This window comes from Streptopelia decaocto, assembly GCF_964273445.1.
Source record: "Streptopelia decaocto genome assembly, chromosome: 4".
Lineage (NCBI taxonomy): Eukaryota > Metazoa > Chordata > Aves > Columbiformes > Columbidae > Streptopelia > Streptopelia decaocto.
The window spans coordinates 2470646-2485379 of NC_138658.1; the positions used below are offsets into that span (position 1 = coordinate 2470646).

At 37.1% G+C, this 14734-nt stretch overlaps 1 protein-coding gene across 2 annotated transcripts in view; it reads right to left on the reverse strand.

The window, feature by feature from the left end:
- Nucleotides 1–14734, reverse strand: part of CCSER1 (coiled-coil serine rich protein 1) — a 413875-nt gene that overhangs the window by 146852 nt on the left and 252289 nt on the right. Inside the window, exon 10 of one of the 2 annotated variants that reach the window (XM_082050533.1) lies at nucleotides 10748–10964. The exons of the other annotated variant lie outside the window; for it this stretch is intronic. Within the exon in view, the coding sequence (XP_081906659.1) occupies nucleotides 10884–10964 (81 nt within the window). The 3' untranslated portion in view covers nucleotides 10748–10883. Of the gene's footprint in view, nucleotides 1–10747; nucleotides 10965–14734 lie in introns of those variants that run through there. 2 annotated transcript variants of the gene reach the window in all.

Here is a 14734-nt window from a genome sequence, read left to right on the forward strand (position 1 = left end):
ATTTACACACCTAATACCACAAGCGTGAATCAAAACTGCTGTGTTTTCATATGCTCAGTTAAACGTTTGGTTTTGTTCTTTACACAAGTTCATGGATCTAAGTAAAGAAGTTACTGCAGCATAGAAAATTATTCTAAGTTTGTTTTCTGCTTATAATGGGGTTTCAATGTAGGTTTTGTTTTAAGAAGTAGAAATTGCTTTTCTTTTCTATTAATATTGCTGTCTCTTTTATGGTGTAACTCTGATGCTATAGGCCATTACTAGTCTGTGTTTCAGGAACAGCATCCAGATCTTTACCAATCCCCCACAGTGCTTCCCATAAAGCTGCATATTTTATCCCATCTTACTTGCATTCATGCCCACCCACATGAGACACATTACTCACATCTAAAGATTATAGCATTCTTATGCTGATGATACCTAGGATTTATTTCTCTATTAAACATTAATGAGGCAGTATCCTGGCATAAATTTAGAATGCATTTTTATATGTACAAACTTGAAGATAGCCATGAAATATATCAATTTTTCTCCAAAACAGATTTTATACCGTCAATGCATAGTTAACTGCTACTATTTCACCTTGTCTCATCCAAATAATTAACCACAGAAACATATTTGTCTGTATTTTCAGCCATTCCTGATAACACTGAAAATCAGCAAAGAGCTGAAAACATTTCATAGGAATTAATATTTCTGTAAAGATAATATAGAATTAAGTTATGTACCACTTACACTTACGTTAGCATATTATTTTTCTCACATCATTAATAACAGAATTAGACTTTTGACAGACACTGACATACGCTGGAAATGCTTTTTCAAATATCTCATTTTTTTGCATAAGAAAAGGCAATTTCAGCAATTAAGTTAAAACTGAAACCCCAGACTCGATCAGACCCCCAAGGGACTATGGTGCGTATCAACCCTTCACTCCTGAGTACAGCAGGAGACACACGAGACACGTAAACCAGCCCAAGCTGGTTTTGGATACCACCAGTTTTACCGGAGTAAGGACTTAAAACTCACACCGTTCACATCACATCTACAATTTAAACCAGTTTCCACTCATCCCTGTGAATTCTCAAGCCAAGGTCACGACTCTTCGGACCCCACATTTAAAAACCCATTGGATCGGAGTATCGTGTTAAGCTTGAGTTCAGTTTTTTACACCGGCAAGACATTGCTCCTCCGCAGCGTGTGAAATGGGTCACTCTCAGCAAGTAAAACCAGTTTTGCTTTTGCTGTTTTCTATTCAGTTATTTTCCCCCATAATGGTTCAAGGTGCCATCACTGACCTCCAGTACATCCCACTGTGAAGCCCAATGATAACACAGGATCCTCTGCTCATTTCAGTTAGAAACTCACGCGAGGATTGTAGAAAGTACAAGAACGACAATGACAGTTTTTAGAATGTCTGTGATCAAATGTATTTACATATCTTTCCCAATCATAATGAGTTTTTGTTTAACTATGATAGTGTGTGTATGCAATAAACAATACACAAATACCACACCAAGCAGCATATAATCACCAGCTATTGTTAAGTGGCTATTACTTTATGAGACAGTTGAAACGTAAATATTCTGTAACTATTGTTAGTAAATGTTTATCATTAACTTTTTTTTGACCCATGGTAGGAAACCAAAGAGTGAAAATTATTCAAAAGCAGTGAAAGGATTTAAAAACACTATTATAATTGGGTGTCAGGTACAGGTTTTAATTTTGAAAGAGGTAGTTTGCAATAGATCAACAATATAAATAACATCTGTTAAGTTTTATTTTGAGCTTATCATGGTTGAATACTAATACTTTGCTTAAACTGCTATGTCACGCAAATTACATATTTCATCACAATGTGCATATGTACTTCTTAATTTGCCTCTGAAAACAGAACCAACATTAAAGCCTCCAAGAAATGTTCTTCTCTTTCAGAACTTTAGATTGCCCACATTTTAAATTCTGCTTATACATAAGAACAGGCAAAAAATATATTTTAAAAAAATGCCAAACTTAAAGGAATTTATTACTACAATTAGCATCAAAAAACAATCTTCTATTGCATACTGACCCAGGCATTACATGTACACCATAGTCAAGTTTATCACTAGATCAGGGTTTAGCTTCCCAAGAATAAAAAGGAGGTATTCATCAAAATGGTAAAAAAAAAATAAATCCAGAATTTCCCTCCTTTTAATGTGCAAGTAAATGTAATTAAATTAATAGCGATTGCTAAATGAAATGCCACTATTTCAATTCATCAAAAGGTTAAAAATCTGGTCCAGGTGTATTTTGGAGCTGTGCTGAAAGCGGCATGTTATTTTCCTCTGTTCACAGAGCACTAAGTAATGAGAACAAAACCCATTTGCAGATGTGAATACAATGAAGCAGTCCTTAATTAGCACATGCAAATGGAGGTTCAGAAAATTTCCTGTTATCTACAATGTGCAAAAGTATAACTTCTATTTATACAAATTTAGAGATTATATTCTGTGTAATTGGGTGTAAACTTTAAGGATATGCATTAATCATAATTTGTCTTTGCGAACAGAATTAGTGTTTGTAATAGCATCAACAAGGAGGGTAATTATGAATCACACTTGCTCAAGTAATAGACTAAATGAAGTCAGCTTTAAAAGAAAAGAAACTAAAGGAACTACATATTTAAGTATCATTTCAGAAACTTGCCTTGTAAAAGAAAATATACAAAAGCAGAGATCATGCCCCAAAAAGACTGTGCAATGCATGTTGCTTATGACGGACCAGAGCACCTGCTGGAGCCAGCTTGATTTGCACAGAGTTCATTGTGTTAAAATAGGAGACAACTGAGAAAAGGTGACAAAATATTTACTCCTCTCTGCCTTAGAAGTGATAAACACCTCAATACCCACAACGTGGCCTTTCCACATAACGCATGGCTGTGTTACAATACCAGATGTAATCAGAGCCTAATTAAATACATTACAAAGGTCAAACTAAACAGTGGTAGAAAGCTGGGGTTTGGTGAAACAGCACCACGCTTTGCTTATGTTTGCTGATGGTACTGTACTTCAAATTCTAATGTTCCCATCAAGTGCTCTGCAGGTAGAAAAATTTATATTCATTTTGCCAAGGTTTTCTAAATTCTGAATGAACAGGCCCTGCCATCTGCTGACACAGTGCAAGGAATAATAATAATAACAAAAATAAATACTACCTGTCTATCTCATGGCAGATTCCTTGGATAGAGACTGATGGAGAATGCGGCCTGCAAGGAGAGCGGGGCATCACTTTTAAATAACTTTCACATTTGGAGAGTTAAACCAATGAAACGAGCAACTGCTGTTCCCTCTAGTTCTCGGAATTTGTAAACGGCTTTTACGGCAATCTTGAGATATACGTTTATATGGACTGTGTAAAAAATGTCATACCATTCTATTTACACAAATAAACAGCATATCCAATTTCAGATCCCATTATATATATATATATATATGTTTTTTTAAAAACATATTATTCACAGCAGCCTACGTGCACCTTGTTAAAGCAAAGCAGATTTCTATTCTAGCCATGGTGAAACCTCTGCCAGGCAAACACAGCGGAATGTTCTCACTTCTAGGATGTAACAGTTCTGTGCACTCATACCAAGTGACACAGCAATTAATCCTCATTAGGAGGAGAGAAAGTTTTCAGCACACTTCCCAGACAAGAGGTTCACACTGGAAAACCTCCATTATGCTCATTGAGAATCCAGCGGCAGAAAGGAGGGGATGCACTAATGAAAAAGAGCTCTATTAGAAACAAAACAAACACAAAAAAACGCCACCAACCCGAAAACCACAAATAAACAAACGCCCATGATAAACATCCAACACCTAACACCTCCTCCCTCCTAAACCTTTAAAATAATTACTATTTCTTCCACAAAGCCAACCAGCTACTCATATTTCCCAAAAACACCGCGCCTGTGTCACTTTACAAAGCTATTTCAAATGCTAACAGTTGCCTTTAGCTAAATTGACGAACCACGTTTAGGTTTTTTGGAGGATGGAGCTGGTACTTGTCTGTATTTGCTCTGATGTGCTACAAAATTTAGCATGTTAGGTGTCTCCTCATCAGTTCCAAATGTCTGCGCAGCCTTCAGTGAAGATAAATACCTGTGTACTGATCTAACCCCATTCACCAAAAAAAATGTCAGCGCTGAGTGGTTTCAGAAAGCAGTTGAATTGTTTTGAAGATACTGTTCGAGATGGTGATTTATGTTTTGTTAAAGGAAGGACTTGGATCTCACAACCATAGAGCAAGCTGGTGGAAATCTATTATGCTGCTCAAACTTCTCGTTTTCCTGAAATAAGAAATTCAGAGGGTACCAGCACAGCTGTCCAACATAGCACATCGCTTCTTCCAATCACCTATCCTTTCATTAATTACTTTGGAAAGGTTGCACTGAATTTAAGGCAGTTATAATGGCTGGTAGCTTTCACATACTCTGATATTTATAGTGCCAGTGTACCACCTCTTACATGGAAAAATAACAACTAATCAGTGATTAAATAAAGTACACTTGAGGCAGATTATAGCTCCCCTTGTGGTTTTTTTTAACCAACCTAGGAAATAGTTTGCACATAAGTATGAAAAGCTGAACTGACCTGCGGATTAAATATATTCTCTCCCCAAACCTGTCACATCCCTAGAGAGCTTAAAAGGGCCCTTTTAAAAGGAATCTTATATGTGGGGTTTTTTGTTACTTTAATTGTGTCCAAATTTATGTAAAATAATATAAATTAATGGAAAATGAGGTCTTTTAAGGAAGCAAAGAACCACCGCAATCCCTCAGGTCACTGCAGTTCTGTGGCAGCTGTACAGTTATTAAAAACTGGGCTGATTGGCAGAGCTTTTCCCCATAGCGTAAGGACCAAAGCAATGCTGACTCCAGAAACCTCTATTGTAAGGTTACAATTTAAGTCCAAAATCTCTCGTGTGGATCCTCTAGTTGCCCCCAAACCGTTGCCCCAGGTGTTGACTCTGTAGCCAGATGTTGTCTTCTCCAGACCAGGCAGGTGAAAATGATGGCAAACAGCAGGAGAAAGTGTCAAGGTATAATGAGCATATAACTTATTTATAATATATAAATAGCATAATTCTTACTGAAATGTCGATGCACAAGCCAAAGCTTAATTGCGTCAGTAAGACTAATGTGCGAATTCAATACGCATTCAGGAAACCTGCAGCCGATGCAGTAACTCAACAGTAACAAGAGTCCAGAGAATACATTTTCAACACACACAAAACAGATAAAGTGCCTAAGGATTCTGTGACAATGCTTGATTCAACTTATTTCCTTAAAATGAGCATACATCCTTTTTAATGGTAACTGATAAAGAAGCTGAATTAGATAAAACACATTAGAAAAAAATAAGCAATGACATTTTTCCAATTGGAAATTCTATTCTACGTTGGAAAGTTTTTCCTCTTGACTAAACTTGCACTTCAAGTTATTGGTTCTGTACTATCAATATGCCTACCATTAAAAACAACAAGATACATTCCAAGGAAAGATTTAAAGCAAGAATGAAAACTGCAGATGAGGAAGATGACTGTTCAGCTATGGATTACAGAATAACATGTCACTTACTGTTGTGATTATACTTGATGAGTTTTGGCAATACAATTAACGAAAAGAAACACCCTACCCCCCCCAAAGTAAACAAACCGAAAGTTTACTGTGTGCAAAAGAAAACGCAAATACTAAGAAAATGTTCAGAAAAGATTCAGAATGACTCACTGGAATGCCTCAAGATAGTTCAGTCCAATGTTCTGGCATCCCAAATTGAACACGGAGGTTGAGCCAGGCTGTCCGCACGTCCTTGTTCTTCAATCAAAACAGAGCTTCCCCTGGCTATAGATATTGAGCCGTACGCTGTAAATATATCTGTACAACTCCTCTCCTAGTGCGAGGCTAAGGAAATATGAAGCAGCAGCATGTTTCCCCCGGGCAAGAGTTCTCCAGACAACAGGAGAGTTCAGTGATTTCTTTAACTTGGCCTTTGAAAAGCCTCCCGTGAACACGAAGTGATGTCTTGCCATGCAAAATCTCAATAGGTGTGCTTTTCCAGATTTTTATTCGGTCCTGCAATAAGCTATTGGAATTAAATCAAGAATGAGCTGAATATTTTATGAGCACATGGCATCAAGCCTTGGAACATTTTTTTAATTCTTATGCAGAAATACTGATACTAACCACAGATGAATTAGATCTATCAGGAGTAAAGCAGCACATTATATTTGTTACAAACAGGGGGCATGGGAAAGCAACAGCTGGAAAACGCAGGATGGAAACAAAGCTGAAATGAGCATCTTCAGCAGAAGGAAAGCTGCCCAATATTGTCAAAATACTAAATTCTCCTGTTTTTATGATTACAGAAGAGATCTCACCTAGAATTTCAAGAGTCAGCTTTAAGAATGATACGGGTATTTGTGGGGAACACCAAGAACTATGAGGTCTGTACTGAAGTGTACAGACCAGCGGTATGAAAGAGGAATATATCATGTGAGTGCTCTCCTTGTGCCCCTAGATTTACTCTGCTAGGAACTTGCACCCACGTGTGACACGCCAAACATATAAACACCATTCTGTGTTTGGCCAGAACAGTGGCATCGCCTACTGAAAATTCACTATTTATGGAAGAGAAGATACTGCAAAGCTCTAGCACAACATAAACCTTCTGGCGTCTAAAACGTTTCCTGGAGATACTCAAAATAATTTAATTCAATTGTACATCTGCATGCTCAGCTTAAAAACTGTTTTCTATGCAGTCCATACAGTAATGCTCTCTTGATATTTGCCAATCAGAAAATGTTACATATAATTCGAGAAAACCACAGGGCAGATAAACAAGTTTTACAAGACTTTCTTACTTGATACAAGATGGAATAAATGAATCTAATTTTCTAGACATTTAAAAGATATATAAAAATACCTTAACTTCTACAGAATCGAAATGGCATTATTTTCTTTTTGCAAATTTGGACCGTGGCAGTTAACATTCTGAACTACAGCAAAAACATCACTTCCGAGTCCCTGAATTATTCTGTATGGGTACTTCGCCTAAGAAGTATTTATTTTTCTTTTCCCTTCTGCCTAAAAGTACAGAAAAGACTGAGGAAAACCAGAAGTTAAAAGAAAAGCTGTGACTTTCTAGTTCTGGTTATTGTTGAAGTTTTAGAAGCGCACTTGATGGGTGATAGAAATGACGGTTTATAGAAAAGAAGGAAAGGAGAGGATGAGCCAAATGGGACCGTAATGTGGAGAGAGAATAAAAACAGTACAGCGAATAAAAGGAAATAAGCAAAGCAGCAACAGCAGGGGGGAATAATGAGGCAGAACAGGAGCCCCACCACTAACCGAGTTTGCAAATACCCCCAACAGCCAGAGAAATGTGCAGACGTGGCAACGCGAGAGCTGAGGAAGGAAGACACGCAAAGCTGGGAGGATGAGCAGCTGCTAGTTTCAGGACTTTTGTTCATGTTGGGCAATTACTTGAGGTTTTTCGGGGTACCTGGGTGCTTGCAAAACGTACATAATCCTAGAAGATGACTCCACTGGAGCCAGATAGGATCATTTAGCAAACTTCCACTCTAAGCAGCAAAACCTGCCCTTCTTCATGTTGTCTTCGTTTCTGTAATACCTGAAACTGGGCAATTCCGTAGCAGTTTTCTCCGAAGAATACATTCATAACCTGACAAGACTTCTGTAATAGATTTGTCTCCACATGAATCTTTTCTCCTCAATCATTTAACAGACGGCAAGATGAAATATAGATGTACACAGATAAATATATATTCGCACGGATACCTTTTAATACTTGCACATCAGAAAGCTCATGTCTCTGAAGTGTGCACTCAAACTTGTTTCATGTATTTAAAGCACAAAGATCCTGGTGTCTCTGTCATCTATTCCTCTCATCCAGTTGTGCTTTCCTCGTTCTTCCCTTCGAACACAACACTATGTCAGTGAAGGTGTTGGCATTTCTCTCCAAATATTTGATAGTATGTATGCACCATTACGCAACATAGATCAAGCCCTCCTCCTTTTTGCTATCAAATACAAAGGTATCGATTCATTTCATCATGATACTGAACATCAACAGCACCACCAAACTTTTCCTAGATATTTTCAGATTAATAAAAAACCGCCTGAAAGTAACAAAGCTGTTGCTGAAGATAAAGTTGTAATATGGTATCTAATCCATGCGCTTTTGACTTCAGCATGATTTAGTACACAAACACATATCTTCGCAAGCATTTTTTCAGTGCATTTGCTAGTAACCAAACAGAACTTTTTCTCCTTTTATTGCTGGTATCCAGAAGATTCTGTTTTCAATTTAATGCCTTTTTATTATCTACAAAATAAATGTATTACTAGTCCCCAAATCTCATTAATAATCCTTTTTCTTCACGCTCCTTCTTGGTGTTTTAGCCTTAACGTTAATATTCTGTTGACTCTTGCGAAGCAGAAACTTCTGACACTAAAAATGAATAAATGAATACTAAAAGAGCACTGTATTGAAATGAACACAGTACACAGCCTGGATGGAGTTCTCACTGCACTTCTATTGAGAAAGTACTAGTAATAGGTCAGGGATAGAAATGGCATTTTCTATTACTGGTAGAACATAGGTCATATATGCTTCTTCCTCCTAAGCCCTTTGAGTTGTAACACTGACATAAACATCTAAAGCAGACTGAACAGTTTAAACCATCATCTAAATGACCAAATAGTGTACACATACCTATAAACCACCGGTAAACACTGGGGAAATGCAGCTGCAGGATAAGCCACTATTTATGAACAACGAAATTGGCAGCCCTTTCACCACACACAGCACCTACACCCCCAACCAACTCAATGATTGTGGTTTAAACTACTTTAGAGACCTGTTGTAAACATTGCAAGCTACAGGAATTCTTTAATGCCCAAATACATACTGAGGTACAGTATAACAATTTATATGTCACAATTTATACTGTTCTGCATGTTTCCATAGTGAAATTGCTTAAGTTGAAGGTTAAAAAAACCCCACTGACAAATGAGGAAGATTTCCCTTCAATTCAAGCAGGATGTAACCTTCCCACTGTTATCCCACCCCAGGCTTTTGGAGACTTGTCTGTGCCTCTCATTGCTTCTAAGTCTTACCATCCTTGCTGCTTCTGAACCTCTCAACATTTACCACAAAATATTTGCTCTAGCTGTAACATTTTGAAACCTGCGTTAATATTAAATCCAGTGACTCCATTTCTACTGTTCCCCCCCTTACGCTGTATCAAACAGAATCACGCTTGCTCATTTGGAAGTTGCCAATGCCGTTTTAGTTTTCTAGTGCCAAGCAGGAGAAGGAAGAACGGCAACAGATGAAGCTCAACAAGGAAGCTGAACTTCAAAAGAATAAAATGCACATACTCATTTCCATTGTTTCTTTAAATTATGTGTTTGCTACAGTAAGAACTACACAATTACAAGCACAAAGAAGTTTCCGAAAGTCTTACGAAAAGGGGGAGAGACAGGATGCTGAAGACGGCGATTACAAGCAAAACAAATAAAGTTGATATATGATTAATAAACAATAACACCACGTTAAGTGATACAGAATCAGCCACCATAACGCAACGTCACCTGTGAGGAAGGTTCATTCACTTTCAGAGTTGCATGAATATTTAGCTGATTGCTTTTATTTTCAGTTTAGATCCATTTAAGAATAACTGGTGAAATATTATTTTTCAACACAAGTAGTGTGAAATTTAATTTAACTGAAATTAAAGCTACGGGCGCTAAGCAGTTGCTCCAGTTGGATAACTGCTCTTATTATACACTATGAGATCTGATCAAAATAGAGCAGTAACCAAATTAAAGTATGGGCTCATATTAGTAAGAAAAGGTATTGGCAGGGAAGGTTTAAAGACACTCTGGCACAAACACCTTCTTACCTTACCTGGTAGGGGTGGGTGCAGACCACGTCCTCAGCTGAGTAAAGTCAGTCCTGGGTGAGGGAACACTGAGTAACTAATCGTGGGGACAGCGTTTGTGGTGGTCTCTCCAGTTTGCTTCTGATTTCTTGCTTAATAAAGCCATAAACCAGGAATTACCTTTCCACCTCTCTCCCCATCTCCTTTGGACAACAACATCTACCCATTTAAGTAGCACAGACATCCAGTAAACACAGTATGTGCTTTGCTCACATTGCCAGATGAACAGCAATGTCTCTTAGCAGCTGAAATACTCAGAAAATATAATAAAAAGTAGAATAAGGCTATGATTCTAATGGATTTTAAAAAATAAATAAATAAAAATCAAAGCATATGTTTTTAGGATCAGTTCTCCTGGGATAAATCTGTGTAAATTCTGACCTTGTAAAATCTTACCAATCCCCTGCAGAAATGCCGTAAGAATTACACCATTATGAACATTCAAATAGACACGTATTGGAAGGTGCTGGCCCTGTATTCACAGTTGGTGCAGAGGTATTAGTACTGGAAGACAGAAAACACCAGTCTTAAAAACCAATGGTTTCCTTAGGTTTCCAGATCTTGAAGACATATTTTTTCAGTCTCAGAGACAAGCCTCACTGAAGAGTTTTCTTAATTGGAGTGAATGACCAATGGATAAGTGCACAAAATCGTAAGAATAATTGAGTTTTATTTCAGATAATAACTTTTAATAGTTTACTAATAATTTATTCATAGATATATTTAATAATGAAGATATTTCTGCCACAAAAGTGATGTCTGATTGTTGATAATACAAATATTAAGTAGTAGAATTTTGACAGCAATGGTAACTTGCAGCTCATTTCATATACAGCAGTATTTAATTAAATCCATAAGTGAAGAGTGTCCAGATGTTGTTTTTAATTTACTAATGACGGAACCAATGAGATGCTGATAGGTTTGTAAACTAAGCCTTCAGAACATGGAGAATTCCACAGGGCCTTTAAAGAAAAGAAAAAGAAAAAAAAAAATAAAGAAAAGAAATGAAATGAAATGAAATCTTAAAGATGCATGGCTTGATGGCAACACAAAGTTAAATCAAAACTGATTATTTCCGCTGTACACGGTCATGCAGGCGCTATGTAATAATAAAGCTTTTTCGCACCAATGATCAACGTAACAAGAAATTAAATGACAATGCACACAAAACCAGAAGTATGACTTGTCTGCTTGTGCATGACAGTCCTAGTTAGAAAACAGGTAGGTACAACAAATGTCATGTTTGCACAGGAAAAAGGTCTCCAGAATGAGCCAGTTTATACAAATAGAGAGAATCCACATGCAGCATGCACACAACACAAAGACATTTCCACATCGATGGTTTTTAATTTCAGTCAAATAACTATTGAAAGGTCTTTTTTTGGCAGTGTCCTACTTCTTTCGGTCCTTAGTGTAACAGGTTAGAACGGATGTAGTAAAACATGTTATTAATTCTAGGGATAACTGCTCATTTAATTAATATTTAGAGAGGTCATGAACTGCCTGGTGGTATCTTTCTGATAGAAAAAACTATAATGTGCTGAAAGTATACTACTGCAATAACATGTTAGTAAGGCATATTCATAAGTACTGCACAGGAATAACAGTAAAAATAAGAAATGAGACGAGATGTCTAGATGGATATGGCCAAGGGAAAAAGTAAACTTAGAGAACTCTAAGGAGAACACAGTGATGGAGCCAAAGCCAAAAAAAAAGTGGGGAAAGCATTATTTTCAGAAAAAGAACTTGTAGGATGAATAAGTACTAATAACTACACACTCTCCTTCTTCCCTTTCTTCTCTACTCCACCCCAGGACATTTAAGCCAAAGTTAGTGATTCTGGTCAATATTTCTAAGTATCTCACTTGGAAAGCAAGATAGCAACAGTACAGCTGCAGATACAAATCACAAGAAGTCGGACAGAGAAATGTAGAATAAGTAGAAAGATAGAAAACTTAACAGGCAAGAAAAACATTGCATAGTTATTGCAGAGTATATTACAGGAAAACAACATTGTCAAAGATACAGAGATTACAGTTTTACATTAAGTTCTGGTCTATGAGGAAACTCAGCTATGATATAGTGAAGCCACAATATTACTACAAATATTTAAACAACACACAAGCAGTCGGAAGTCAACTTGCATTCCACAGATCAAAACTAAAGCTCATTCATACTCATTGAGCACCACTATGGAATGGAAGTTTTACTGTTCTTCGTTCCTAGAGAGGGCAAAATTAAATGCGTAATAGCTGCTGATAATCAGATGTGGAATTAAAGCAGATCATTGGAAACCTGTATTTTCCATATGGCAAGTCTTGCTTTCTGTCCCAGAACCCAGTTACTTTAGAAGCTTGTTTACATGAAAACCTGTATTGCTTTTTGTATAGTGCCATAGATATTGGATTTCAAACAGCAAGTACCCGGGCGTTTGATGGCGAGGCAACATGTTTGGAAAGGGCTGGGGGAGGCAATCATTAAAACCAAACTAGTTCCAGCATAATATTTCAGTATTAATGGCTTGAAAGTTCAACAGAATTTGTACAAGGACATCCTAAAACACAGAGATTTTTGAAATACTATTTTGAAATTGTATACTAGGGAAATCAGACATAAGAAGAAGATAAAATGATTGCCAGAGGAAGTTATGGGAATGGGATTAGCATGCCAAGAACAACTTGGATATCCAGTACGAGCAGGTACACAGAAGTACAAGCAAAGCAAAGACTTTGATTTCTAAAGGGAGCTTCTAAAATGATTTTGCATGAGAGAAAGGTATATTATGCATGAGTTTGCACTATTTCACTGTGTATGTTAGAAAACAAACTCAGAAAATAAGAAATATATGGAGAAAAATAATGTAGTGGTAAAGATACAACAGCAGGTGGCCATCAGTGTCCAAGGCGGGGGAGGCAGAAGCATGATGTATTTTCTGGTGAAGGTGGCGAAATGCATCTCATTTCACACCAGCGAAGCAGGCGACACTGAGGGCTTTACTCTCAGTGTGAAAGACAAACAACAAACAGAATAGAGGTTCTGAGATAGGAAACCTATAATATCAGCATGAGGCAAACACAGAGAACAGGTTGTAGAAACCACACCAGATTTTAGGAATTTCTACTCTGCGTAGAACACAATGAAGAACAAATTCTTTTCATCCAAAGACTGATAAATATTGACAAAGTGGCGCTGATTAGAAATTCTTTTGGTGCCAGAAACAGAGAACTCTACTGTGATTGTTTAATTCTGCTTCTGAGACACATTTTAATGCAAACTCAGTAGCAATGGCCCAAGCTGCAGAGCGTTTATGGGATGCCCGGGTGATAATCTGCAGCACCTATTCAGCCAACAGCCACTCAACATGATCTCGTAATCAGTCGCAAATGCTACTTGACTGTACCTGCTCATCTGCTGCTGTTTTAGTAACCTGATCGACATGGAAGAAATCATTCTTTGATCTCTCTATAAAATAAGGCTTTGCTACCAAAAGAAGGTGAAGGATTTTAAATTGGCATTGATTATTTTAGACACATTAATCATTTCTAACAGTCTCCCACATCAACCTGTTGTGCACATGGTGCTTTTTGCAATGCTCCCAACACGTTTTAAATGATTCTCAGTACACATATTGGAAAACAATAAGTTTAGGACCATCATAAAGTGGATATCCCCTGACATTTTGTAGTATAAAGCAATTACCTTTCTAAGAAACCTGGATTACTTTCTAATGTCTTCCTTTGAATACACTTGGCAGCTGGCTTGATATTTTACTTTCCATTTAGTCCAGTAGCAAAGTGGTCATGTTAATCACTTCAGGAAAATGCAGCATTTTTCATTAGGGAAGACCTTTTTCCTCCTTACCAAAACTGATTATAAACTTTGTTTTAATTCCATAATTAAGTTTCTTGTTAGGTTGTTTTAAAACGGAACGGAGATTGAGCAGTGCGCTTTCCAGTTCAGACAGTTCTTTATGAGAAACATTATCTTTGCTGCTAGAGACTTCAGCTTCCGCTTGCTTGCTAATACCATACTAAAGCAATTTCAGCTGAAAAATCTCAGTGTGCTGCCTGGGAGAAAACAGAAATCTATCCAAAGTATCATCCAACTATTTACAGGCATTGCAGAAAATGGCATCATCTAAACTTTGCTGATCATCTTGATAGCCAGAATCCAACTGCAATCGTGTTATAACATAAAACACAATACATAAGGTTCCATTCTGGTAACCTCTCAAAGACTTACCCAAACCACCCATCTAAGTCCAAGTCAGAACTTCCATTTTATTTTTAACAATGCGTCTAAATGAACTCCAGTGCCAAAGAGCAGCCTCTCAACCAAAAACCAGAGCATTGCTTTCTTTTGGGGGCTAACCTGTCCTAGGTTTTTTTCTAATGCAATATAGGCAACTATTAATTTTATATAGTGAAACAAAATAACATGAAGCAATATAAACCAAAATATTCACAGATCACTAACTTAAGGATTTCCAAAATGCTACATTCCGAAGTGTATATCAATATTTATACAACCTTGATGAAATAACGCTACACAAATTCCTGATGACACTTTTGTCTGACTATTGCTAGTTACTAAGTTTGCATTAAGGAGAAATAGGTGACTTGTTTGTTAGTTTAGAATTACAGCGGCAAATCTGTAGTGATGACAGAATGAACCTAGATTTTCTGCTTACCTGTTAAACTAGATATCTGAAGTATTCAATGTATTCTATTCT